The sequence below is a fragment of the Aricia agestis genome, chromosome 17 (genome assembly GCF_905147365.1).
Source record: "Aricia agestis chromosome 17, ilAriAges1.1, whole genome shotgun sequence".
Classification (NCBI taxonomy): Eukaryota; Metazoa; Arthropoda; class Insecta; order Lepidoptera; family Lycaenidae; genus Aricia; species Aricia agestis.
Genome location: NC_056422.1, coordinates 12,966,448 through 12,992,784, shown reverse-complemented (window position 1 = coordinate 12,992,784; position 26,337 = coordinate 12,966,448). Strand labels below are relative to the sequence as shown.

Genomic DNA, 26,337 nt, shown 5'->3' with positions numbered 1-26,337 from the left:
ATTGGTGTCAGTTAGGGGTGATTCTGCCCCAGCGCCCTTGGTACGTAGCCACCTGCTCGTAACGCATCCCACGGCCGGGCGCCAAAAACCCTGGATTAGGGGCCCACGGGCCCATCCATCGCACAAACATTCACAGAAATACACACGCAAACAAGCAATAGTGTAAAGAAGAGTGTAACAAAAATTGAAAGATAGTGAAGAAAAGGTGGTGAACGATAGCGAAACAAAAATAAAATAATACAAAAGAAGGGTATACTACAAAAAGAGAAGAAAAATAGCAAAGACCGGCGTTCAGCCATCCTGGGTGCCTCACCCCGTGTAAAGGGCGGGGCGGCGCACCCAGGCGCCCAGGGACACGAACATGGACGGACCGGTATCGCCCCCAAATAGCCCTTAACCCTGGGTCTACCCCATGACAATCACTTGTATCTGACGCTGCAACATCACCTGGAATCTATATAACACCCTCCAAAAGTTCAAAAACTAAAACTTTACTTGCAGCAAGGTAACGTTTTTGACACGCTTGACAAGTTTTTAATTAGATTATAATATTCATTATAGTTATGCAGATCATATTCATATTTTCTTTGTCATTTTCAGGAATCTGTTCCCAAAAGAGACCCTTGGCCCGGGAAGTCTTCGCTTTGCTATCTATCCGTCTGTCTGTCTCCAGGGTGTATATTGTTACGAACTTACGACATATTATAATGCCATCTAGCGTCAAACCGATGGAACTTATCGGGGGATATTATACTCTCAAACAACATAAAACCCCTACTCGATACTAGATGGCGTTAGGCTTTCAGAAATATTCCACACTTGTTTACGGGAATCGGGTACATTCTAGAAAGGAATGGAAGGAAATTCTCGTACGTTCTGGAACTCGTCTCGGCCCATATAAATAGCCACTGGTAGATGAGTCAGTGGATAGCACGTAACAATATCAAGTAACGCGGTAGCTAGAGAACTGAAATTTTAATTCAGAAAAAAATTTATGGTTCCTTTATATTGCATCAAATTGTAGTGAGTAAAGAATTAATAATTGTATAAATGCTCTTAACTATTTACTTTTAAATGTCGTCGCGATTTTCGTTCAAAAAATATAATTTTTTGATAAAATCAAATAAGGTTTTAGGGCATTTCATTTCGATCACAATATATTTTCTGTAAAGAATCCTTAGTTATTTCCTCCCGAGGTGCACCAAAATCATGGTGTAGGTATCTATAGATCTAGATCTATCCGCATGATAATAGCACTATGTTTTTGCGATTTCTTGTGCAGATTTCAGTACTCCAGTGCTAAGATGTGATAATTCTTTCTATTGCTATGGATTGGACATGTGCGATAAAATAACATAATATCATTCTACAAAGTTTTGAAACATAGATAACTCTCTGTTGCAGTACTCTGTACATTGTTTTCTGACTAAGCTGTAATGTTTACATTTTATGACTTTAAAACCTACTAAAAAACGTAAAAATGATCGTTTGGCGAATGTAAATTATCAAATAGCATCTTATTAGATAGTCTCTCGCCATATAATTTAGGTTACAAAGCAATATTGTAGTATTTGTAAACCAAAAATGTTGACTAGGCTCCGAAATAAAACTCAGCCTACTGACCATTGCTCAAGACGTCAAATTACGGCGCTGTACTATTGTACGGCCAGAATACTGGGATATATTTGTGAACATACTCTATGATAGACAATCAGCCTCTGACAGACAGATTTTACTTATGTCATTCAATTTTTATCCATCAAAGCGCCTGTGGAATTAAAGTGGCAAATTCAAAATCAAATCGTTGCTTTTGTAAAATAACAAATCGTTCGAATTTGTGATCTAAACTACTTATTTTTATTATTATTATTATTTATCAAAAATAAAGCTGACCAGGACCTTCGAAATCATAATTTAAACATTTTTGTGTAAAAATATTTTTTCCTGCATTTATTTTCGCTGAATTCTAGTCGAAATAAAATTTTGAAAGTATCATTCTTTATTATTCTTTTTTTAGTAGTAAATGGATTTAAATCAAAATTCTAAGCTGTCAGGAACCTTGGTAAGGAACGTAACAAAGCTAAAAAAATGTTTAAATGCCTATAATTACTTCTGGTCAAAGTTCTAGTGAAAATAAAAACATGCAATTTCACTAATCCTCGTTGTATACGGCCTCTAAGAAACTGCCGAGCGCGTGTTAACGCGGTCACATTTTTTACAAAAAATGATCCCATTTTAAAATTTTGTTCCCGAAGGCGTCCCTAATATATTTTTTCACGTCAACAGATAGCTTGAAAAGCTTATAAAATTTATAGTGCTAAGAAAAAATTAGACTAATTCTTATTTTTATGGTATTTTTGTCGTAAGTGTCATCTATTAGTTCCGAGTCCACCATTAGTGCTTTTACCTTAATAGGCTCATTATATTATATAAAAATCCTTTCTTCGTAGTTGCCTTATGCCTATAATTGGAAACTTGTATTTAATGACGTTGCCTTTATAAACTGTAATTTGCCTGGTGTAGGTCGGAAGCGTTTATTATTATTTGTTTAATATGAGTACTTGAGAAATCCCAGGCTTGATAACAGTCTAGGTTACACGTGCGAATACTTAATGAGCTTATCTAGACATCCTGACTGCGTTCGATAAATACTAAGTAGGTGGTGCACAGCTGATAAAATAGAACGCCTGGCAACAAAACACTATTAATGGGCTAGTTCATGATGAAGACAGCACGTGGTGCTTGCTAATTGAATTGAATGATAATAATTGATAAGCATTCAAGTGGTTATTCCTATTAAATGATACTTCACTTACTAGAATTCATCGATTCGTCAATTTACCTTACAGAAAAAAATTGTTTAGGAAGGAACGAGAAAAAGTGATAGGATAACAGGAAATATAACATAACTATTTTAGATGAACATGACGCCCACAACATAGTTGCGCCAAAACTCGTTTGTGGCGTAGGAACCGTACATTTTTCCAGGATAAGAGTATGACGTGATAGGGTATAATATCCTAAGATCCGACCGTAAAATCCTGCATGAATCGTTTTTTTCGATCAAATATATTTTAAAATAATCTTTAGAACGTATAGAATGGATTAATGTTGGGTTGCCTTAATAAGAACCACGGAGCTCATACAAAGCTCCGTGATAAGAACTAAGAAGGAATGACATTGAGGAATGATAGGACACTACGCATAAAAATAAAAACGCCTGTTAATTAAAAATAGCAATCTTGCGGGTTCTCGACGTCCTCAAATTCTGCCAGGCATAATAATTGTAGGCCTGAAGTCTGAACATTTGTCTTAAGGTGAATAGTAAAGCAAAATGCGTTTTAGACGTCTTTTTGGCGATGTTTTACAGCTAAATTACAGATCGGGAAATACAGAAGTTTTGTGTAATTAGAAAGTGTATCTTGAAATATATTGTCGTGAACGATATTTTTGGTGATCTTTATTCAGTTATCAGAAAATATATTTTTAAATCGCGTAAGATGTATATTTTAGGATGGGTTTTTTTTTTGTTTAGCTAATCCGTTTATAATGAATCTTTGCATACATGTTTCTTTATTTTTTATCTTGTTGATCGCGAACCATTTGCGATAAACAGTATTGTAAAATAGAAGTTTTATCATCAAACTCTTTAGTGCCTACTGTAAATCAAACTCCACTAGTAAATGTAGTAAAGCATTTGCTCATAAAATTTAACAGGCGTAAATTAGTTACAGAATGCGTCGTTGTCAACTCGAGATATGTACAACGGAGCGCGGCGTTGCCGTTCCGCGCACACGGCACAAGCAGTGCGTGCTCTTCTTTTGATTAGTCTCACTTTGACAATTTACCGGCTTTAAGTTTTAACAGTTTGCACTTTTCGATTTTGAAAAAAGTGAAAAATAATATTATGATCATGTGATCATCAGATGCATTTACAACAGTCTATTATTTATCGGACATTGTAATGTAAATTGTTATGTAAATGTATAGCATACAGAATAGTTTATCACAGAGACTTCAAACAATTATTTTTTACTGTTACACTATTATACCTACATAACTATAGGATGTTTAAAAAATGTTTGCCATACATGGAGATAATATGCCATAGCTTCAGGGAAGGTTCAGTATTGTTAAAGGAAGCCGTAAAATTTTTAAAAAATACTTTTAATGAACTTTTTAGGGTTCTGTAGTCAACAAGGAACCCTCATAATTTCGGTCTGTCCGTCTGTCTGTCTGTCTGTCCGCAGTCTTGCTCAAAGACTATAGGACTTACAAAGCTGTAATTTGGCATTAAGACCGAGCTCCCTTTTTTTGCTGTGTTTTCTAATAAGTATTACGATCCCGGAAGACGATGAAACACAAATGAAATTGAGATTTATTTAATGATTGTATATTTATCTGATACTTGCCTAACGGAAAACACGATTCACTTATTTTGACTCTATAGTTTCGTTTTTCGAAATTATGAATTTTTCTGGGTTTTTCAACAAATATCTGTTACACTTATTGAGTTACTATCATTCAATAACTTGCACTACTACAATCACACACTATATAAAAGATTAACTAAAGGAAATATTAGAATTGTATTTAATTTTTAAGTAATCAATAATCATCAAAAACATTTTTGGGACTAGCGAAATTTACTTTCGTGCTATAATGCGCCGGACCGTTGTTACGCGATATTGTTCACTATTAGCTACAGCGCAAAATACATTTCATCATCATTTAATATACCTTCATGTGTATACGCATCAGACAATGCATTGATTTTCAAATTGTTTTTATTCACAAAATTTTTATTTTTGTAATCCTGTAGGATCCAAGGTAGGATAGTTGAAATTGATGCAACCGAAGGACAAAATTTAGAAGAGTCATTACATCAGATTAATGATAACACGGATTCAAATGTCTAGTAAGAAATATTATTATTATCTTTTAACGTAAATATTAATTATTGATTATATTAAAAACAAAAAGCCAGACTGGAGGGAGTAGTAGTATTTTTTTTTGTCAGCACAATCAGCTGCCAGAATTAGTGGATCCTAGATATCCGAGAAAAATACCTATTAGGGACCCACAGTATATAACAGAGACTGTTACAAGAAAAAATGAAAAAAAGTCAGAAAAAAGAAAATTAGTCCCCCACCATTCAAGCCAACAAGCCCCATTGCCCAAAAGGAAAAAAAAATAACTTAATAATTCTCAAATTTACTCGAATACAAAAATTCCTGTCCTGTCCAATATCCGGAAGTCCAATATTTTGGAGCAACCCCAGATGGCACTGTAGATGACGACACTATAGTAGAAATAAAGTGCCCAAAATGTTGTTACAATGTTGGTGTAGAAAAAGCCATAAATGATAAACAATTAACGTTTTATAAAAAAAACCAAAGGCGGGTTACAAATAAATAAAAACCACGCATGGTTCTACCAAATACAGGGCCAGCTTCATGTAACCAGAAGCAAAAAATGCATTTTTGGTATATGGTCTTCCAAAAACATTCCAGTTAAAACGGAAATAATCTATCGTGATGAGGAATTCTGGAAAACAAAAATGGAGAAAAAGCTGAAAGACTTCTATATGGATTGCACTTCTATATGGTTTTTATTTTTTTGTAACAAATAAAAACCACGCATGGTTCTACCAAATAAAGGGCCAGCTTCATGTAACTAGAAGCAAAAAATGCATTTTTGGTATATGGTCTTCCAAAAACATTCCAGTTAAAACGGAAATAATCTATCGTGATGAGGAATTCTTGGAAACAAAAATGGAGAAAAAGCTGAAAGACTTCTATATGGATTGCACTTCTATATGGTTTTTATTTTTTTGTAATAAATAAAAACCACGCATGGTTCTACCAAATAAAGGGCCAGCTTCATGTTACCAGAAGCAAAAAATGCATTTTTGGTATATAGTCTGGCAAAAACTTTCCAGTTAAAACGGAAATAATCCATCGTGATGAGGAATTCTGGGAAACAAAAATGTAGAAAAAGCTGAAAGACTTCTATATCAGTGGCAAAAAATGAAACGTTCATCTCCGCGTCTTCTCCCCTGAAACCTCCCCCACTCCAAATATCATGAAAATCGTTTGAGCCGTATTCGAGATACATATTATAATACGGGACATACATAAAATGCATGTTGTGAAGGTTGTCGAACTGCGTGAGGCACATAACGATATCCAGTAATGGTCAGTCGCTTTTCTCGGTGTCTTGTTTATTATGTCAATTGTCACTACTACACTCGTAACTGCTCAAGACCTTATAATATTATTTATACTTCCACACCTAAGTATTACATGTATTATGTTTATACTTATAACTTATTATTTTCTAATATTGCCACGTCAATAACCACGTTTTACGCAGTATAACCTCATTGTTTTACGCAGATGTCAAACCGCCATGATTATTTAGGTATTTATTTTATTATTCTTTTTCTTTCGTCCTGTCAAATCTGATTTTTTTATTTTTTATTTTTTATATCATCTTAAATGTAAAAGCCAACAGCACATAAAAAGTAAGTCGATATTAATATCTTAAGATTATTTAGTTGTATTTTATTTAATGTATATATAGTCTGTCAAGTAAGTGAGGAGGTTGAGGGGTGGCGGCATCGTGGTATCATCCCTTTCTAATCAATCTAAGAAAAAAGGGATGACACTACGATGTTGCCACTTTTTAACTTTTAATTTTTAATTTCTTCACTTTCTTGACTTTAGTTCCATGTCAATTTCTGTACGTTTTACTGTTTAGTTTATTAGTATTGTGAAGCCACTCATTGGCCCCCGCAGAATATCAGTGCAGCGGGCTCGCTTGCTGCGTTTGCTGAGCTGGGGCCAATTTTTGGCATCACACAACATTGTAATAATATTTATAGATCTTATATATACTGTTTGTGACTAGATCATAATAACTGTACCACTGAATACTGTTTAATTATTATGATGTTTCGTGTGATGCTGGAAATAAAAGTATTCTTATTCTTATTCTTAAAAAAATACGGGTTAAAAGGGGATAAAATAAAAAAGTATTCTATGTACATATTTATTTTATTTAATTAATTCGAAAAAAAAAACAAGTAGTCTCTGTTTATTATTACTCTGCCCACCTCTGCAAAATAAATTGCTAAATGCTACATCTAGCGGAAATATTATGTAACTTACCGTAGCTTGGAAACTAAAGCAAACTAAAGCTAAACAGATGGCGCTCCGCGTCAAACGTCCAAGGTCATTTGCTTAGATATTCGTCTTAAACAAAAGTGATGGAACCCCAGTTTGCGGCTATCGTGCAACTGGCAACCATGGATATTCATGCATAAAATGCATAAAACTTTAATTTTGTATCAAAATTATTAAAAAAATCGATGCTTCAATTTTGATGAAGAACTATGTCTGTTTACGGGCTGGCAACCCTAGGTTGCGGCCGACTTACGGCCGTTCCCAATATTTGATCTATCCCTGGTTTTGCCCTACTAGAGATAGGAATAGCTCACAATTGACATAAAATATATGTCTCTAATGTCTAATGTGAGCTATTCCTATCTCTAGTAGGGCAAAACCAGAGATAGATCAAATATTGGGAACGGCCGTTAGAGGTGGCAACCATTTAAACCTTATTTTGTCTCGTCATTTTCTTTCAAATGATGTAAAATTGACTGAAAAAAAATATACATACAAATTATGCATTTATCTCATGAACATTAAACTTACAGTGCGTCAAGAATGTCTAGGAGGCGAAACTTTTTTTTTAAGCAATAGCAACACTCTTTTGACATTTGTCCCTTTGTTGTATCAATACTCTATGACATAAAATTTACAAAACAAAGATTTTCAATTTGTTTAAATTTAGTTTTACAATGTGAAAACTACATGTTACTGTGATTAATATTAATAATTAAAGTGAAAGACGTGTCATAGTGCTGAAAATTTGAAGATTTTCATTGAAGAAAAATAGTAATACGCGAAAATATCACTGAAATTCTCGCGTCCACATTTCCGATTCTGATCGCACAATCGCCATAGTAGCAGGTAATTAAGCGTTTGTTTTATCAATTTTATTTGTTTATTTTATTGTATAATGCAATTCTAAGTAGCCTGAGTAAGTATTATGTGGTATAATAAAACAACAATTTTACTTAAACCTTATGTTTACGTAAACAATGAACTGTCAAAGAAATCTATCATACAACGCGCCTAACAATGATTGATACTTTGACTTAGGTGCTTTGCGTTTTTAGACGTACGTATATAAAATTCTCGTGTCACAGTGTATGTGCTTAACTCCTTTAACACTTTGATGCAGCGTAATATAATATTATAATTATTACGTTTTATGTTTACAGGTAGCAGAAAAAGCGTTTAACGAAATAACCGAAATGACTGGGAGAATTTATGCTATCATTTTGAAAAACTGAAAATAAATACAAGGAGTGGGAATTAACCCTTAATTAGGATATCCTAAATTCGATATTGAAGAGCTGATTATTGAAGATGAATGTGCCTCTTCACTGTGACACCACTGCACTGCTGTAACTACATGGACCTAGAAAGTGGCCATGATTCTGTTTCCGGCTGCATTGTAGAATATTATTTGGATGATCATATTTTATTAAAATAACAAAACCCTGTTTTTCACTTATTTATTTTTTGAATTTTCTTAAATAAGTATTTCCATAATAAAAAAGGAGTGAGCTTCTCTCAGCTCTCACTGGTAATCAAAGTTGAACGTGGGAGAGCCATGCTTCGGCACGAATGGGCCGGCTCGGCCGGAGAAATACCACGTTCTCACAGAAAACTGGCGTGAAACAGCGCTTGCGCTGTGTTTCGCCGAGTGAGTGAGTTAACCGGAGGCCCAATCCCCCTCTACCCTATTCCCTTCCCTACCCTCACCTATTCCCTTCTCTTACCTTCGCTACCCTCCCCTATTACCCTATTCCCTGTGCGACGGAAGTTGCTTTCCATCAGGTGACCCGTTTGCTCGTTTGACCCCTTATTTCATAAAAAAAAGTAGCTCTGCAGCTCTCAGGGAGAGGGTACTTAAATAACAGGTGTTATAAATTCATAATAATATGTAGCACTAGTGACTAGATGTCCCGGTGAACTTCGTGTCACTTATAAACCTTCCCTGGACTTCCAGGAATATTTAAAGACTAAAATTAGCCACATCAGTTCAACCGTTCAATCGAGTTATTGCATTTTTTATATAGTCCGTCAAGAAAGTGAAGAAATCAAAAAGTGGCAACATCGTAGTGTCATTTCTTTTTAGGGTTCCGTACCCAAAAGGTAAAAACGGAACCCTATTACTGAGACTTCGATTTCTGTCCGTCTGTCTCCAGGCTGTAACTCAAGAATTGTAATAGCTAGAGAGTTGAAATTTTCACAGACTATGTATTTCTGTTGCCGATATAACAACAAATACTAAAAACAAAATAAATTAAATATTTAAGGGGGGGGCTCCGATACAACAAACATAATTTTTCAAACATTTTTTGCTCGGTAACAATGATGACAACAAGTAGGCACTTGAAATTTTCACAAAGGCCATAATTATAATATGTGTTATTTAATAATTATTAATAATATTTAAATAAAATAAAAAATTAAGGGGGGCTCCCATACAAAAACACAATTTTGGCTGATTTTTGCTCTAAAACGGTACGGAACCCTTCGTGCGCAAGTCCGACTCGCACTTGACCGATTATTTCTTAGATTGATTTGAAAGGGATGACACTACGATGTTGCCACTTTTTAATTTCTTCACTTTCTTGACAGAGACAGACTATGACATATACAAAGATTATAATAAGTAGGTACTTTACATAGATTAGATTGTTTCTTGTAATGTCGTAAATTAAACAATTATAACTACATCATAATTATTTCAAATTTTCTTAACTACATAATATATATAAATAATAATATTTACACTGTATTGTACTATATTTAAACTGTATTTAATATAAAGTATCAAAATTTTTTATAGTGACTGGATACGATGTGGCCATAAGAGGCCACACCGGAAACAAGTGGCGACTCTATTAATGTCGTGACTTTTTTGACGGGCTATAATAGAGGTACGGTACTTGCGGCTACTTTTGACAAGGCAACCCAACATTAATCCATTCTTTACGTTCTAAAGATTATTTTAAAAATATATATTTGATCGAAAAAACGATTCATGCAGGATTTTACGGTCGGATCCAATACTATAAGCTTTAGCTTTTAAGCTTCTTAAGCGCAAGTTTCTCCTTTAAAAAAAGTTATAACTTGTTTAATTTTAAGTAACAAGAAAAATAATATTACATTTACAAAGTTATGAACACTTTATTTACAGTCTCAATTTATTTTCGTGCATTGTTAATATTTTGTCCACTTCGACGGCCCTATCTTTCAGTGTTACCATTTCTTTCTCGGTGAGCACGTTGTTTTTCTTGCCAGCATTCTTTATTAAGAAGTGTTGTATAAATAATCTTAAGCTTTCTCTGAACATGTGTAGTTTTGGCGGCTTTGATATTCTATGGAACACCTCCAATGAAGCCTGGAGGTCAGCATTCATGATGATGGCTAGGAGTATTTGACGCATAAACTTCACCGTCGTTTTGTTCAGGTCTGAGAATTGGATTATCTGTGAAAAAAGGAGAAACTTGTTTACAAAAAGTAGATAAAAATAATAGATGACGGCCGCAACTCCGTTGCGCCAAAATTCGTTTATCGCGCGGGAACATTATATTTTTTCGGGATAAAAAAATATACTAGGTATGTCCTTTTCGGGGACTCAGAGTATCTCTATCAGGCCTGTCCCACTCGCGCGTTTAGGTATCGAACTGTGGGTACCCCTTTAAAGGGGCAGATCACAAGGGACTCACAAGCGAGCGGTGACGCGCGCGCAAGATTTTTTCGTCGCATATATCTACGTACTGATTTAACCGCTGTGACAGAATTGTTATTAATCTGATAAATATGAACGATTGAAAAAAGTCAAAAAAATATTTCAATAAAGTAATTTCAGACTTTAAAATACAAAAAAAGATAAAAAAATACACAAACATGGCAAATAAACCAATTGGTTACAAACAAACCGCATACTACACATAAATAAACACAAGTTACTATGTTTAAGTTGTAAAAAAATCCTGACCAGCTCCTACACTATAATCGAATATAAAACTATTATAAAATATACGTTGGGTTACTGAAATTTGATTATTACTATAAAAAAGTTTGCTATTAGTAGCTATAGTAATTAAAAGAAGATTATTTTATTTTCTAGAAGGTGACAATCTTGATTTCGTCAGAAAGGGTACCTCTTACGCGATAGAAAGAGAGCGCACATGTAGGCAAATATAATTGTAGGCACCTAGCACTGCGCGGTCGGAATTTGAACTTTATAGTATCGCAGCAGGAGTTGTTATTTTTTTAAACGGGTTTCACGAGTGGGAAATCTGTTGGTACTACTAATATATATTCTGCGTCTCTATATCAAATTTAAAAATAGCAACGCCTCCGTGGTCTAGCGGTATAGAGCGCGGCTCTTGACTCGGAGGTCGTGGGTTCGATTCCCGCGTTGGAAACATGTTATTTCCAAGTTTGGTTAGGACAATGCAGACTGATCACCTGATTGTCTGACAAGATGATCCATGCGTCGGATGGGCATGTAAAAAGCCGGTCCTGCGCTTGATCTCTCGCCTGTCGTGTCGGTCTTCCGTCCCACTGGGTTATGAGAGTAAAGGAATAGAGAGTGCTCTTGTATACTGCGCACACACTGGGGCACTATAAAATTACACCTGCGTAGCTGGTCTGGTTTCAATGATACCCGCCACCGTCCCCGAAACCGGTGCGGGAGCTATTATAGCAAATTTCAGCGCATATTTCAGCGGTTTGCAGCGTTCATAGTTCAGCGGTTTGGCCGTGATGAGGTAACAGACAGACAGACGCGACGGTCAGACACACACTTTCGTATTTTTAATATTAGTATGGATTTCGAGACGCAATTCTATTACTTATATATTTTACTCGGTTATTTCTTGTTAGCCCATAGCGGCACCCGGCTGCCGCATATCAATTGAAAATCTATTGTGTCTGCTATTCCCACGATCGAGGTATTAAAAAGTTACCTTCAAAATAGAGAGAGGAAGACACTTCTCCATAAACAGATGCGTGAGGAATTGAGCCAGATTAGCGCGGCCCTGCGTTGGTATATTTTCCAGATCTTTGATCTTGTCCCACACGGAGAATTGGAAAGCAAGCTGAAAACAGAAAAAAATAGACCATAAGCGTTCTGTATGTTGTCATTCTCATTTGGCCGAGAGTCGAGAGGAGATTTTGTATGACATTTTGATGTTTCGTCGCGTTTTAAGGTGAGCCCGCATTACGCGACATTTCAAGTCCCATAGAACTGACGTTTTACAAACGTGAACCTCATGTTTCACAAAGTCAGTTATATGGGACTTGAAGTGTCGCGTCGTGCCGTGTCGCTTTAGTGCGGTCTCTGGTTTAATGACAAACATTTAGCATTATTGAATGTGAATTATCGCGCGCGATATTATCGGTCGATAATATCGCTAGCGATATTGCGATAATGCGTCGCGATTCCTTGCACACAGCTCTGCGATTTTATCGTCCGATATTTCTTACGAGAAAGCGCCGCGCCGCGACCAGTGTTGCTAACTCTTCAAAAAATTTCCTCCTAAAGCAACTTTTAATACCCACGTTTCAAAGAAAACTCCCCAAAAATATAAATACTTATCATTTGGGGTACGTTCCACAAAGTTATCAATGACGTCATTATTTTTGCTTGTGCAACTCTCAAAATGACCCAACGCGCTAACCTGGTGAGGGCGGTGCGCGCACAGCCGGGCCGCCAGCACGGCGTAGTAGGGGTTGTGGGTGCGCTCGCGCAGGCAGCACGCGAGCAGCACGTGGGCGATCTCGCGCTGCTGCTGCGCGCGCAGACCAAGATGCTCCAATTTCTCGAACGCGTCCATATAGTCCTGAAGATGTAATGAAAGTTTACAGAATATTTATATGTGGTGCTCGCATAGCATTGATTTAAATGATTTTTTAACATTCTAACGCAGAGGCATTGATCGTTTTGTAACGATCTACCGATCTATGTCTGTCATAGTACAACTTGAATAGTTATTTGTTGTTTTATTACTTTTTTTGAGTAAGAGCTGTATCTTTAATTAATTAACTCATAAAATAAAAATAAAACTAATCAGGGTTTGTTCGGATACGGTAAGTCTTTTTAATTTCAGCAATCATTGAATTTGCCAGTGTTTTGTTTCCTCCGAGCGTCCGTGGCCTAATGGGTTATGGGTAGACTTTTGGTTCGCACTCAGAGGGTGCAGGTTCGAACCCGGGTGGAGGCGTGCAGCACCAATTAGACATTTTCTGATCTCAAGTACCTACATACATAATTATACGTACGCTCGTACGGTGAAGGAAAACATCGTGAGGAAACCCGCACATAGTCGGTCTCAGACGTATTGACTAGTTCTTTCCTCTGGACTAGGCCGTCTATGATGCGAGAATGCCGTATGCGCTTGGGCAACCAATACTGTATAACGGATGTAAAGGCCTAGTTTTTTTTGTTTCCTCCAATTTTGTTGTGCCACCGCGCACTTTGGTGTCCGTTAATAAAATACTCGATTCAGCATTAACTTCAGTTATCAAGACTCACCCTGTTCCGAGCTGTAATTAAACCATAAAGTTAATATACCTAGCGAAATAGAGAAACAAAGGCCTGAGCAAGAGAGATGTCACTATCAGTAACACTGCGTGGTAAAAAGAGACGTGTGATACATGACAGCAGCACTCTTTTTTGACGTCCAGTCGGCACGTGCCGCACGTTGACAATTTAATCTCATAGAATTCATGTTCAATCATGCTTGTGTAAGTGTATACGTACACATATTTTTCACACAGATGAAAACCAATCTTGGTTTCGTTTGACAGCTCGAGATTGTTGCTCTATTCCGCTAGGTAAATTAACTTTATGAATTACTTAGACTGGGTTGCACCAGAGGCGTGGGTAAAGTTAAAGTTAAAGTTATGGTTATAGTTAAGGTAAATTTAACTTTAACTTTATCCTTAACTTTGCCCGGAGAAATTGACAAATGACAGCTGATCCAACAAGGTTATACATGCGCGTGGGCGGGGGCGCTGCTGGGAAAGGAGAACTGTCAAAAATGGCGGTTTTTGTATGATGACAGCGTTAGTTCCTTTTTTCGCCACATGCATTTAAAACCTTGTCGAGCTCTATGGTTATAGTTAAATATGGCGTCTTGATGGCGTCCATTTTTAACTTTACCCAAAGATTTGACATTTTGCACTGTAGTCAAAGTTAAAGTTAGTTGGTGCAATCCAGTCTTAAACCTTATAATAAAACCGACCTCAGCCGACATTATCGCGCAGAAAATGCTCCGTCTAACGTCAGTATTCATCCTCATCGTTCTAGCGAGTTCTAGAAGTTTCTGGTCCACGGCGGGCAGCTTGACTGTCGGTTTAACCTCGATAGTCCTATTGCCCTCCCACGCTGAACCTACCACCCACCATTTACCGCGCTCGTGTGCTGAAAAGGATAAAAAATATATTTAGAAAGCTTATGTCATATTTCAAAAACTTAGGTAAGTAATATTGAAATTGACGTAAAATTTAAGTATCCATATTATACATAATCCATATTAACTCAAACTCAAAAATTTTTATTCAGATTTTTTTTTTCAAAATATATTCTCTGAATTATGTATTATATCTCTCTACTAATATTATGAGTGCGAAAATCTGTCTGTTACCTCTGCACGATAAAACCCCTGAACCGATTTTACTGAAATACGGTAGGCAGATATTTCGAGAGACGAGAGAGGACTAAGGATAATTTTTTTGCAGAAAAATGGTTCCCGTAATAAAGAAATATCGGCGCAACGGATCTGCGAGCGCGAACGTCATCTATAGTTTGTGCGTTTTAAGATGATATGGGTGACAGTTTTCATATTCCTTGCTACGGGTTTTTTACAAGAAAACAAAAAAAAAATGTAATAAATTATACTCCATCTACAAAAACAAATGTTTCCTATAATTGTGAATGAATAAAAATGAAAAGTTGCTAAATGCTAACTTATTAATATAAAATTATAAATATTAACTGTGAAATAGGAGTATAAAATTATTGTTACGAAAACATTTGAAAAATGTCAGATGCATGAAACGGAACTTTTGTCAATAGAGATTGACTCTGTTGAATCGAAATCAAATCGATAAAAAAGGGCGGCCATCTTAAATCGCCGGCACCACTGAAATGTCAGTACGAAATCGATCATTTCGATTGCAATTCCTTTACGAAGTGATTCGATATTTTTAAATTATCGATTAATTTTTGTTAGGTAAGTTCCCTACTATTGTCAATTATAATGTGTCGCACAAACTATAGTACATAATATCGTATTTACTTGCACATAATCTACGTCATTTGTGCGTACTATACAGAGTGTAACAAAACTAAGTGATAACTGATAATACTTTAGGGTGTGTATGTGTTCCTTGTAGAGAGTTCACTGTGAAAGTAGCAGCGCTGAAAGACCAATTTTTTCACTTTTGTATGGGAAAACTTGTGACGCTCGGGCGCTTGCAAATACAAAAGTGAAAAAAATATAGGTTCAGAGCTGCTACTTTCACAGTGAACTCTCTACAAGGAACACATAAACACCCTAAAGTAATATCACTTAGCTTTGTTACACTCCGTAGATAATAGACAGCTTCGCAATTATCGAGGCAACATACCCATCATGGGTATGATTCCATTAACGCCTCCGTGGTCTAGTGGTATAGAGCGCGGCTCTTGACTCGGAGGTCGTGGGTTCGATTCCCGCGTTGGAAACATGTTATTTCCAAGTTTGGTTAGGACGATGCAGGCTGATCACCTGATTGTCTGACAAGTAAGATGATCCATGCGTCGGATGGGTATGTAAAAAGTCGGTCCTGCGCCTGATCTCTCGCCAGTCGTGTCGGTCTTCCGTCCCACTGGGTTATGAGAGTAAAGGAATAGAGAGTGCTCTTGTGTACTGCGCACTCACTTGGGCACTATAAAATTACTCCTGCGTAGCTGGCCTGGTTTCAATGAAACCGGCCACCGTCACCGAAACCGGTGTGGGAGCTATTATTATGATTCCATTACGAATTAAAGCGCAAACAACCATAGTATTTTTTTAAATAAAATAAGGGGGCAAACGATCAAACGGGTCACCTGATGGAAAGCAACTACCGTCGCCCATGGACACTCGGAACATCAGAAGAGCTGCAGGTGCGTTGCCGGCCTTTTAAGAGGGAACACGCTCTCTTCTTGATGTTTACATCTCACCACGGGCGTATATATAGCTTTGGTAAGGGGGGGTCCCTAACGAAAAAATTGCCAAGTGCGAGTTGGACTCGCCCATGAAGGGTTCCACAGCAGCAAATAGGTAACATGTTTAGGAAATCAAAAATATTTTTTAAAATTTGAATATCGGAATGTTGAATATATTTATTTAAAAAAAGTAATACGCTCCACAGCATATTAATACTTAATTATTTTCACAAGTAAGAAAGGGATAGTAATGGTCCGGACCCCAAGGACCATTACTAAGGTAAGGGGGGGGCGCTTATATACGCCCATGCATCTCACCTTTCAACAAATCCTCCAGCCGTATATTCAGTGGCGTCACATAGTTTCCCCTCCTTAATACCGCCTTGGCAGATTTCCTCAACTCCTCAGCGTACATTGGGTCGTAGCCCGGGATTTTCGTCAGGTTGTTGTTCTTGACCGCTAGAAGCACCTCCATGAGAAACTTTATACGGGACCTGCGGACGGTAAATAAGGATAATTAATAATTATGATATGAGATCGAGGTGTGGTTATAGCATAAATTATACTTTATGTTTTAATATCTATATTATATATAAAACTCAAAGGTGACTGACTGACTGATTGACATAGTGATCTATCAACGACATTTCTATACTCTTTCTATACGCCCAAACCACTGGACGGATCGGGCTGAAATTTGGCATGCAGGTAGATGTTATGACGTAGGCATCCGCTAAGAAAGGATTTTGATAAATTCCAACCCCAAGGGGTTCAAATAGGGGATGAAAGTTTGTATATAATAATACTTCTTAACGCGAGCGAAGCCCGCAAACGCTCGTATTATATAAATAGGCATGCCGAAATTTTTTTTTTCTTGTTGGTAAGTGAAGAACCATTCAAAAATAGAAATATGGGTGAAAAAATGACTCTGATAGCTTAAAAACTCTCCAAGATATCACAATTCAAAACTCACATAAAACCTTCCCAAAACGCTCCATACAAAATGTCAGCTAACTGTGATGTCACGCCTAGCCAGTTTGTTCGATAGCTATGTTAAATATTGCGTTTATGAAAGTGGTTTCATAAGAAAAAATGTTATAAATTGCATAACTTATCGATAGTTATACAAAAATTTAGGAATTTTACAAAAAAAAAATAGATAAGTTATGAAGCTGAAATTTTGAGAATACCTATTTTTTACCGCTATGTCTTTATTTTATTTAAAAAGTCAGCTAATCTTTGACCTTGTCGTCATCCCTATAATCCCTATTATAAAGCCACATCTCTTTCTATCATCACAGGAAAAATTTCAGTGAAGCCTAATTCTCTTCTGGCTGAAGTCTCACACCCCGGGACGAAATAATTCACCCGGCCGAAGCCCTACACTCAATCAACAGAAGCCTTACACTAATCCTGCCGAAACACTCTCACTCACCCTAAAGAAGTCTAATGGGTAACTTACATCCAGTCAGACTTACCTGACCGCAGTCACTCACCCGGTCGAAGCCACTCACCCAAACGAAGCCTTAGTGGACAATCAATTTCATTGCTCAATATCACGTATTTTGCAATATTCTTGACGGTCTAGGATTAATATTCAATTTTATTGTCAAATAAATTGTTCAATAATATTGTTCAATGACATTGCACAATAAAATTGATCGTCTAGGGGCCCACTTACACCCAGCTGAAGCCTCTCACTCCACCGAAGTCACTCACCCTACCGAATGTGGATATTGTATATAATATTAAGTTACAAAATTGTAAACTTTATTTTAAAAGATTTTTTTTTTTTCACTTTTTTTGGTAAAAAAGTGGGCCCCGTGCGAGTTTCTTACGCCGGTTCTTCTCGCCGGGTTAGTTCCCGAGCCGGTGGTAGGCATCATGTAGGACATTCTGAAAATATTTATTTTAAATTTATTCAGAAATAAAACAATTTTGATTTTTGATTCATTTTGATTTTGAAGCCACTAGCCCGACCAAGGTCTCTCACCCCACCAAAGCCACTCACCCAGCCGAAGCGGTTTCGCTCAGCGCCGCGACCTTCGCCTGTGTGTCCTGTACGAATGTCTTCAGAGCTGCCGGTTCCTCCTTCCGCAGCACACCGCCAACCGCCCGTAGCACCGTCAACACACAGTCAATGTTCTTCTCTGTTAACTCTTGGACTAGCCGGCCGAGGATGTCGTATAGTAGTAGAGGGTGGTATATCTGAAATACAGAAAGGTGAAGTATTAAACTTTCTGGTAGTTTTATGGCTATATAATTATATAATATATAGTTATGGAAAACAATATAAAAAATTAAATCAAATTGTTCTTATTTAAAACTAGCGACCCGCCCCGGCTTCGCATCGGGTATAAAATATATAGCCACTGAAAAAAATATTAAAATCGGTTTAGCAGTTTTGACTTGTATTCATTAAATTACTACCCGTGGCCCCACATTGGTCGGTACCGCCGCAAAAGCTACTTCCCGCAATTTTTAAATCTGTAATATCTTCGAAAATATTCATTTAATCATATGCTGTAAAGTGCCATATTATAGATATATGTTACGCTCAAAGACCGAAAACGCTCAGTGAGCGAAAAAATGGCTCACAACGCGTTGTGGTAATAGTGAAACGGCCACGACGCGTTCTGGTAATCACAGAAATACCACAAAGCGAAATTCGTGTCGTGGCTGACGTGCTATTCGACCACAACGCGTTGTGGTAATCGAGTAAAACCATGACGCGTTCTGAGCATTTAAAAACGGCCACGACGCGAATTCGTGTTGTGGCCCTATTGAAAACGGCCACGACGCGTTCTGAAACCAGGCCGTGTTACGCAGGAGTAATTTTATAGCGCCCAAGTGTGTGCGCAATACACAAGAGCACTCTGGTTTCAATGAAACTAGGCCAGTTACGCAGGGGTAATTTTATAGTGCCCAAGTGTGTGCGCAATACACAAGAGCACGTTACGCAGGAGTAGTTTTTTAGTGCCCAAGTGTGTGCGCAATACACAAGAGCACTCTTGTTTCAATGAAACCAGGCCAGTTACGCAGGAGTAATTTTATAGTGCCCGAGTGTGTGCGCAATACACAAGAGCACTCTGGTTTCAATGAAAGCAGGCCAGTTACGCAGAAGTAATTTTATAGTGCCATTTTTTCGCTCACTGAGCGTTTTCGGTCTTTGAGCGTAACATATACATTAAATCAATAATGTATTTAGTTATTTAATTGGATAAGGATCAATGCTGTATTTATTAAAATTGCTTCGAAAATTAGCCATTATTTGTCGTAAAAAGAAAAACAGACAAAAAAATGCTATTGTGGGATATCCATAAGAGATAGACATTTCTTCTTGAGGATAGACATATACCATCGCGAAGTTTTCTGTAGAACTTTTCAATGTGTACAATACTTGGTACATTATTTTGATAAATCAATCTCGTAGATTTCAGCCTGCGTTTGCAATGTAAGAGGAAAAAAAGGTAATTATTTACGACATCAATGTGATGTCCCATTGATGTCGTAAATAATTACCTTGTGTGTGTGAAATTAGAAACCCCAACAATAACAGTATTTCTCCACTATTTAATGAATGTTATTATACCTATAACCTTCCTCTTGAATCACTATCTATCTATTAAAGAAAACCGCATCAAAATCCGTTGTGTAGTTTTAAAGATTAAAGGGAACAAAGGGACATGAGGGAAAAAAGCGACTTTGTTTTATACAGACATTGCCTATGTTTAGTGTACCTTAATTCAGTTATTCTATTTGATGCAAACAAACTAACCTTATCTGTTTATTATATTCAAATTGACTATAAGTTATAATATGCGAACTATTTACCTTAAAGCTGTACAAGTAAGCTAGGCAGGCAACAAGGTTGTCCAGTCTCTTGTCCTCCATTGGCTGTCGACTCTGCATCATCTCATCAAACTTTCGACATAAATGTTCTAAGAAATGGGCTCCTGAAAATAAAAATAAAATATGTGTTGCACTCGGGGACTGCCGCAGCATAGCATTTTTTTTTTACTGATTATGTAATTAAATAAAAAAACAAGAAAAAAAAATTTCGTCATGCTTATTACAATCATGACGAAATTTTTTTTTCTTGTTGGTAAGTGAAGGACCATTAAAAATGACTCTGATAGCTTAAAAACTTTTGCATAAAATAGACCTTCCCAAAACGCTCCATAGTAAAATGTCAGCTAATTGTGACGTCACGCCCAGCTAGTTTGTTCGATAGCTATGTTAAATGTTATAAATTGCATAACTTATCGAATAGTATAAAAAAATTAGGGAATTTTATAAAAAAAAATCGACTTGACCATCCAACTTTCAAGGCTCATAGTCATAACAAAAAAAATACATAAGTTATGAACTACGAATAATAAAAACTATTATGAAGCTGAAATTTTAGGAATATCTATTTTTTATCGCTAAGTATGTCTTTATTTTATTTAAAAAATCAGCTAATCTTTGACCTTGTCGTCATCCCTATTCGCATATGTTTAGTCGCACGCACATAAACGACGTTAGACAATGCACGGCTTTAAGAGGAGACACTAGGGCCGTTTTTCCATACAAACGTTGTGCACTGTTTCCTATTTTCGGTCGGTAGATTCGGTCGCGACGCTCAAATCCCGCGATAAAAGCGGTGACCTCACTCTGCACGAATCCTTACTTTACAGTTTACATAGATGATAGAACCAAGATCTTAAAGTTAATGATTTTGCTAATAAATATAAAACCATTTAACTACAAAATAGATTAATTAATTAATTTATTTATTTATAAATTCTTTATTTGCACATAAAGTAACATACAAAATGAAGAACACAACAAAAGAGACATAAAACAATGACAATAAAATTTACAATTTATAAAAATGTGCAAATTGGCGGCCTTACCGCTGTAAGCGGTTTCTACCAGGCAACCGTCAATATAAAATAATTGAAAAAACAATAGTATAAAAACTATTATTTACAATAATATGAGGTAAAATAAACTACTTATACTTTACATATAATAAGGCAAAAATATGAAAAAATGACAGGAGATAAGAATTTTATGATAATTAATATTAGTACTAACACCAAAATTTTCATATTGAAGGAAATAGGTCTAAGTAGTGTTTCTTGACACGTTTCTTAAAGATATTTATGGATTCAAAGTTTTGTATAGAATAAGGTAAAGAGTTCCGGAGACGAATAGCGGAGATGGTAAAAGAAGAATCATAGAATGACATTTTATGGGAAGAGAAGGCAAAGCGTAAGTTTTTTTTGCAGAGCGAAGAATAGGATTGCGATGACCTAGAAAATTGAAATTTGATTTTAGGTTGAGACAATTTGAGTTGAGGGATTAAAAAGGATATTGTAAAGTAAATGCAGGACGTGAGAATTTCGACGCATCTTGATCGGAAGCCACTTGAGCTGAAACCGGTATTCAGACACGTCATGATCAAATTTGCGAAGGCCAAATATAAAACGGATGCACAAATTGAAGGCGTTGAAGGGAAGAGAGAAGATTTTCGTTTAGATCACAGTAGCAAACGTCAGCATAGTCAAGAATTGGGAAAAGTATAGTAGTGGCTAGTTTTATTTTGGTTGCAACTGGCAGGAAATTGTTCAATCGCCTAAGAGATGCAGTAGCAGCATTTAGCTTTTTGCGTAGTTCTTGGACCTGGAAAACCCATGAGAGGGTGCGGTCGAAGTAAACTCCAAGATTACGCACGGAGGAGCTGTAGGGAATAACATTTCCATCAAGAAGAATGTCAGGTAAGGTCTTCCAGTCTACTTTCGCAATAAGCTGCCTGCTGCCGATTATGATGCATTGAGTTTTTATTGGATTGAGGACCAAACCATAGGCATTGTTCCACTCCAAAATGTTCTCTAATCAGCATTCATTTGGGCAATACCGTGGGATAGTAAAGGAAGCAGGACTTGATAGGAAGAGGAGATTTTACGAGAAATAGAGTTGATGAAGATGGAAAACAGGAGAGGGAATAACACACTGCCTTGAGGCACACCTTTTCACCGGGGCTGTGAAAGTGCTATGTCCGAAACGAAATCCTGATTGTAGTGGATTTAATAGATTGTGTATGTTGAGGAAAGATTGAAGTTGATGGTGTACAGAGCGTTCTAATATTTTTGAAAGAAATGGAAGGATAGAGATCGGACGATAATCAGAGTAACTATTGGGAATCGGTTTTTTGGGTAGCGGTATTATATTTGCATCTTTCCAGGAAGAGGGAAAGACCTCGGTAGTAAGAGAATAGTTAAGGATGTGGACAATGATCGGAGCTAAAATATCTAACTATAAAACTATCATATTTCGACCAATAAAGTCACTGCCCACAGCCCTTGATGAAATTGACACGATAGACTTCTTCACCTCGGTGACAGACAATTCCCTAAATGAAAAAGAAGCATTAGCAGAAGCAGGTAAGCTGGACAGATTATGGGTAGTTTGAGCTTTTCTTTGTGTGTCAAAATCTTGTGCCGGACTGGCGAAATGGGAATTCAAGTGTTCTAAATTTATGTCGGAAGGAACAGATGGTTTGGATTCTTTGCCTACACCCAATGACTTTAAAAATTTAATTGCAAGCTTCTGTATTTAAAAGTCTAGTCAAGGTCTAGTCAACTCATAAATGGAAATGAATTGCACAATATATATCGCAAGTTTATTATAAGCTGTGTAATCAGCACTATTATATTACTTACCTAGTACCAGTCGTGTCCGTCCCACTGGGTTATGAGAGTAAAGGAATAGAGAGTGCTATTGTGTACTTGGGCACTATAAAATTACTCCTGCGTAACTGGCCTGGTTACAATGACAGCGGTTACTGTCAACTAAACCCACAGAAATAGAATCTGTATATATGTCTGTGACTATATATTGATATAGTCACAGACATATAATATAATAATAAATCCCGCACCGGTTATTATATTAGGTATTGACCTAATATAATAAACCGGTGCGGGATTTATTATTATTTATTACTTACCTATCTCAGATCCAACATTAGCATGCAACACAGACACCAAGGCGGCATGTTCTGTGACCAGTCTATCCGGAGTAACCGAGCCTCCAATGGTTGCCTCCACCCACAACGCCGTTAGTGCAGTGTTGACAGAGTTGCGACTATTACTAGCGTAGAGATTCTCAATAGATGTACAAGCCCAGTGGAGATTAGTGCCTGCTAACTTGTTGAGCACACCTGGAATGAAAAACATCATGTTTGAAACCAATTTTTAATCCCCATCAGCATTTCATCAAGCTATTAATGACAATATAAGCTGACGTAACAACATTGAAGGTCCAAATATATCTTAAAAAGGTCCCACATATAGATTACATAATTATGCCAAAATATTAATTTATTATTTATAGATTTGCAATAAGTCTCAAAGTAATTTTGAAACTTTGTACTTAATGAATAGTCAAACTTACTTTTAATTTGTCTTTTGAGTTGTAGCAAGTCTTTGTCACTGGCACTATCCTTATTGCGTAAATGTGGGGGTATATAAACACCTTTCTCTTCCTGAAAACAATTTCAATAAGAATCACTTACGTGGAAAAAAACTTACTGAAAATATGTGTGGCATTCGGGGACGGCAGTGGTAAAGCTGGTGAAGCATAGCATTTTTTATTAACTGGTCGGCAGCAATGCCGCAACGCTGTGCCGCTCACGTTAGGTTTATAGTTGTTACGAAATTTCTTGATTCGGTCGCCGTGCTCAAAGCCCGAGATAAAAGCTATGCAATAGCTTAATAATATTTCGTTACCACACTTTATAACACACTAATGTAAAAATATCAAAAATTATTGTTTAAATCAACATCTGTTGTAATTTTTTACCTTGATAATATTTCCTTCTTTGTCCCTCTTTCTACCATAAATATCCTCCCACACATTTGGTTTTTCAGCTTCTTGCTTCTCAACAGGTTCATCACCATCATCAGAAAATCCATCCAAACCTGATAGATGTGATATTTCATCTTCACTAAATACTTTACTGATGTCATCCTGAGAGATTATTTTCTCTTTACCACCTTTTTTAATTATTGGTTCTGTAGCTTTTTTATCTTTCTTTGATATCTTTGTAGGTTTCTCATCTTCATCAGATGGTTCATCTTCTTCCTCATCCATATCATCCAAGTCATCATCACTACCACTATATTCATCACAACTATCATCTAAGTCTCCAGTTTCTTCATTATCACTTCCCTCCAAATCTTCATCATCAGCACTTTCATCATCATCATCAATATCATCATTTTCTGATTCATATTCACTGGGAGCCTGTTTACTTTTTGACTCTTTCTTATCTTTTTTCAGTTTTTCTTTTCCTGTTACCATAGCCAAATCTTCTTCAAAGTCAGAATCCTTTTCAACATCAGCCAAATGTTTTTCTGCAGCAACTATTTGTTCTGATGTTGCTCTATCACAAATTTCTAGTAAATCTGTTATTATGAAATTAAGGACTTCATTTAAAAATTATGAGTTTCTTTAATCTTCTGTAGAAAATAATGCTTTGGATAGCTAAAATTAATTAAAAAAAAACAATTAAAAAATATATCTTTAAAAAAGGATACAGTCTAGTCCATCATCAGCAAAAAAGTTATTTTTATTCTTAGTTTTATTCAGGCCAAGTTGTTTCTCTAACTTTTTGATTATTTTATCTTCATCTTCATTTGCCTTTAGAAACATTTTTCTCCTTTGCTTGTCCATTTGTGATTGCAATTTATTGGCTTCCTTCTTAACTTTGTTACTTTGTCTCATTAAGATCTCCTGAGCTGATGATTGGTTGACTATTTTCTTTTTCTGAAAGTACTTAACTAGCTCCATATTACATATTAATTACATAAAGTTTGCGGAACACTGCTTTAGGGCCAGGCTACACTGCTTTAGGGCCAGGCCACAACAATGAGTTGCGGCGCCGCATTGTAAAATCTACGACGTCTTAGAACGCATCGTGGAACTTTGCGATGCGTCAGCGACATTTCCAAATAATTTTTTGCGTTGTAACAACGCATCGCATTTCTGTGCGATGTTGTTTTTGCGATACGACGCCGCAACGTAGTGTTGTGGCTGGCCCTTAGTCTATAACGTCGAAGAAGAGTTATGTAGAGTGATTTAAATAAAATACTAACGGTGATAATAACATCCTTATTTTCTTTAGCCTATGGGGTTTTAATCATAGTAAGATTACTTACTTTGACAGGAGGTTTTGGATCAGAATAGTCTGAGGGTCTTACAAATTTTCCTGGAGAATTAATCTCATTTTTCTTCTTAATAGAATGTTCTTGTCGACGTTTCTTTTTCTGTATTCGTTTTTCCTTCCTTAAAGCTTTTCTGGTATTTTGAAATTTTGGACGAGGTACATTAGTCTTTTTCTTCATTTTTACTGCATTAATAGGCAGATAAATGAACTAAATAATGAAACAAAAACAATAATTACGGTACCTACAACTTTAATTTTTAGGCTAAGTTAGCACATGACTTTGACAGCTAGTATACCAAATATAAACTAGTAATGTGTGTAGTGTACTGTAAACACCATGGAAGTGACATAACTACAAAAAAGTGTAGCCGGTGCCATATTGCCAAGAACTAAGCATGGCGGTCTATAGTGATGGGACGATGGGACACTCGGTTGATATTCGATGGATATCGATAAGCTAAGATGTTATAAGTGAGCGTCCTGTTATATTTATATAGCGTCATGGGCGTACCGAGGGGGGGGGGGGGCTGCCCCCCCCCCCTGGATCATGTTGACGTTCCTACTAAGTATATTATCTAGTACTTTTATCTACAAAAATTAAAAATTAAGAACGAATTTTTGCCATTTGTTTGCAATACAATATTTTTAAAACTAAAATTATAATTTTTTTATTCTTTATAAACACCTAACTTATGAAAAATCTAATTTGCCCCCCCCTGGCCCAGAACTTGGGTGATTTGCCCCCCCCTGGCCCAGAACCTGGGTACGCC

At 36.6% G+C, this 26,337-nt stretch overlaps 1 protein-coding gene across 4 annotated transcripts; it reads right to left on the bottom strand.

Moving 5' to 3' along the window:
* Nucleotides 1–10,311: 10,311 nt before the first annotated feature.
* On the bottom strand, nucleotides 10,312–26,133 carry LOC121735425 (nucleolar MIF4G domain-containing protein 1 homolog). 4 transcript variants are annotated; one of them, XM_042126258.1, is made up of 13 exons: nucleotides 26,123–26,133; nucleotides 25,560–25,809; nucleotides 24,939–25,176; nucleotides 24,202–24,806; nucleotides 23,794–23,884; nucleotides 23,348–23,560; nucleotides 20,185–20,306; nucleotides 18,362–18,558; nucleotides 16,669–16,844; nucleotides 14,402–14,580; nucleotides 12,836–12,997; nucleotides 12,122–12,253; nucleotides 10,312–10,632 (listed from the first exon to the last, which is right to left on the bottom strand). In XM_042126258.1, exons 2-13 carry the CDS (start codon nucleotides 25,743–25,745, stop codon nucleotides 10,336–10,338), a joined length of 2,598 nt encoding a protein of 865 aa, XP_041982192.1. In that variant the 5' UTR covers nucleotides 25,746–25,809; nucleotides 26,123–26,133; the 3' UTR covers nucleotides 10,312–10,335. The 4 variants fall into 4 exon arrangements, with proteins under 4 accessions (XP_041982192.1, XP_041982191.1, XP_041982193.1 ...); XM_042126257.1 differs by lacking the exon at nucleotides 26,123–26,133 and having other exon boundaries at nucleotides 25,560–25,852; XM_042126259.1 differs by lacking the exon at nucleotides 26,123–26,133 and having other exon boundaries at nucleotides 24,939–25,167; nucleotides 25,560–25,851.
* Between the last annotated feature and the right edge of the window lie 204 nt (nucleotides 26,134–26,337).

What these genes read in the sequence shown, in the direction of transcription:
- LOC121735425 (XM_042126258.1), bottom strand. Translation starts at nt 25,745, where the DNA reads ATGAAGAAAAAGACTAATGTACCTCGTCCAAAATTTCAAAATACCAGA. An exon ending in ACTCAAAAGACAAATTAAAA is followed by an intron (nt 23,561 to 23,793) that starts GTAAGTTTGACT and finishes TTTTCATTCCAG; the next exon opens with GTGTGCTCAACAAGTTAGCA. An exon ending in GCTGGAGGATTTGTTGAAAG is followed by an intron (nt 14,581 to 16,668) that starts GTGAGATGCATG and finishes TATCCTTTTCAG; the next exon opens with CACACGAGCGCGGTAAATGG.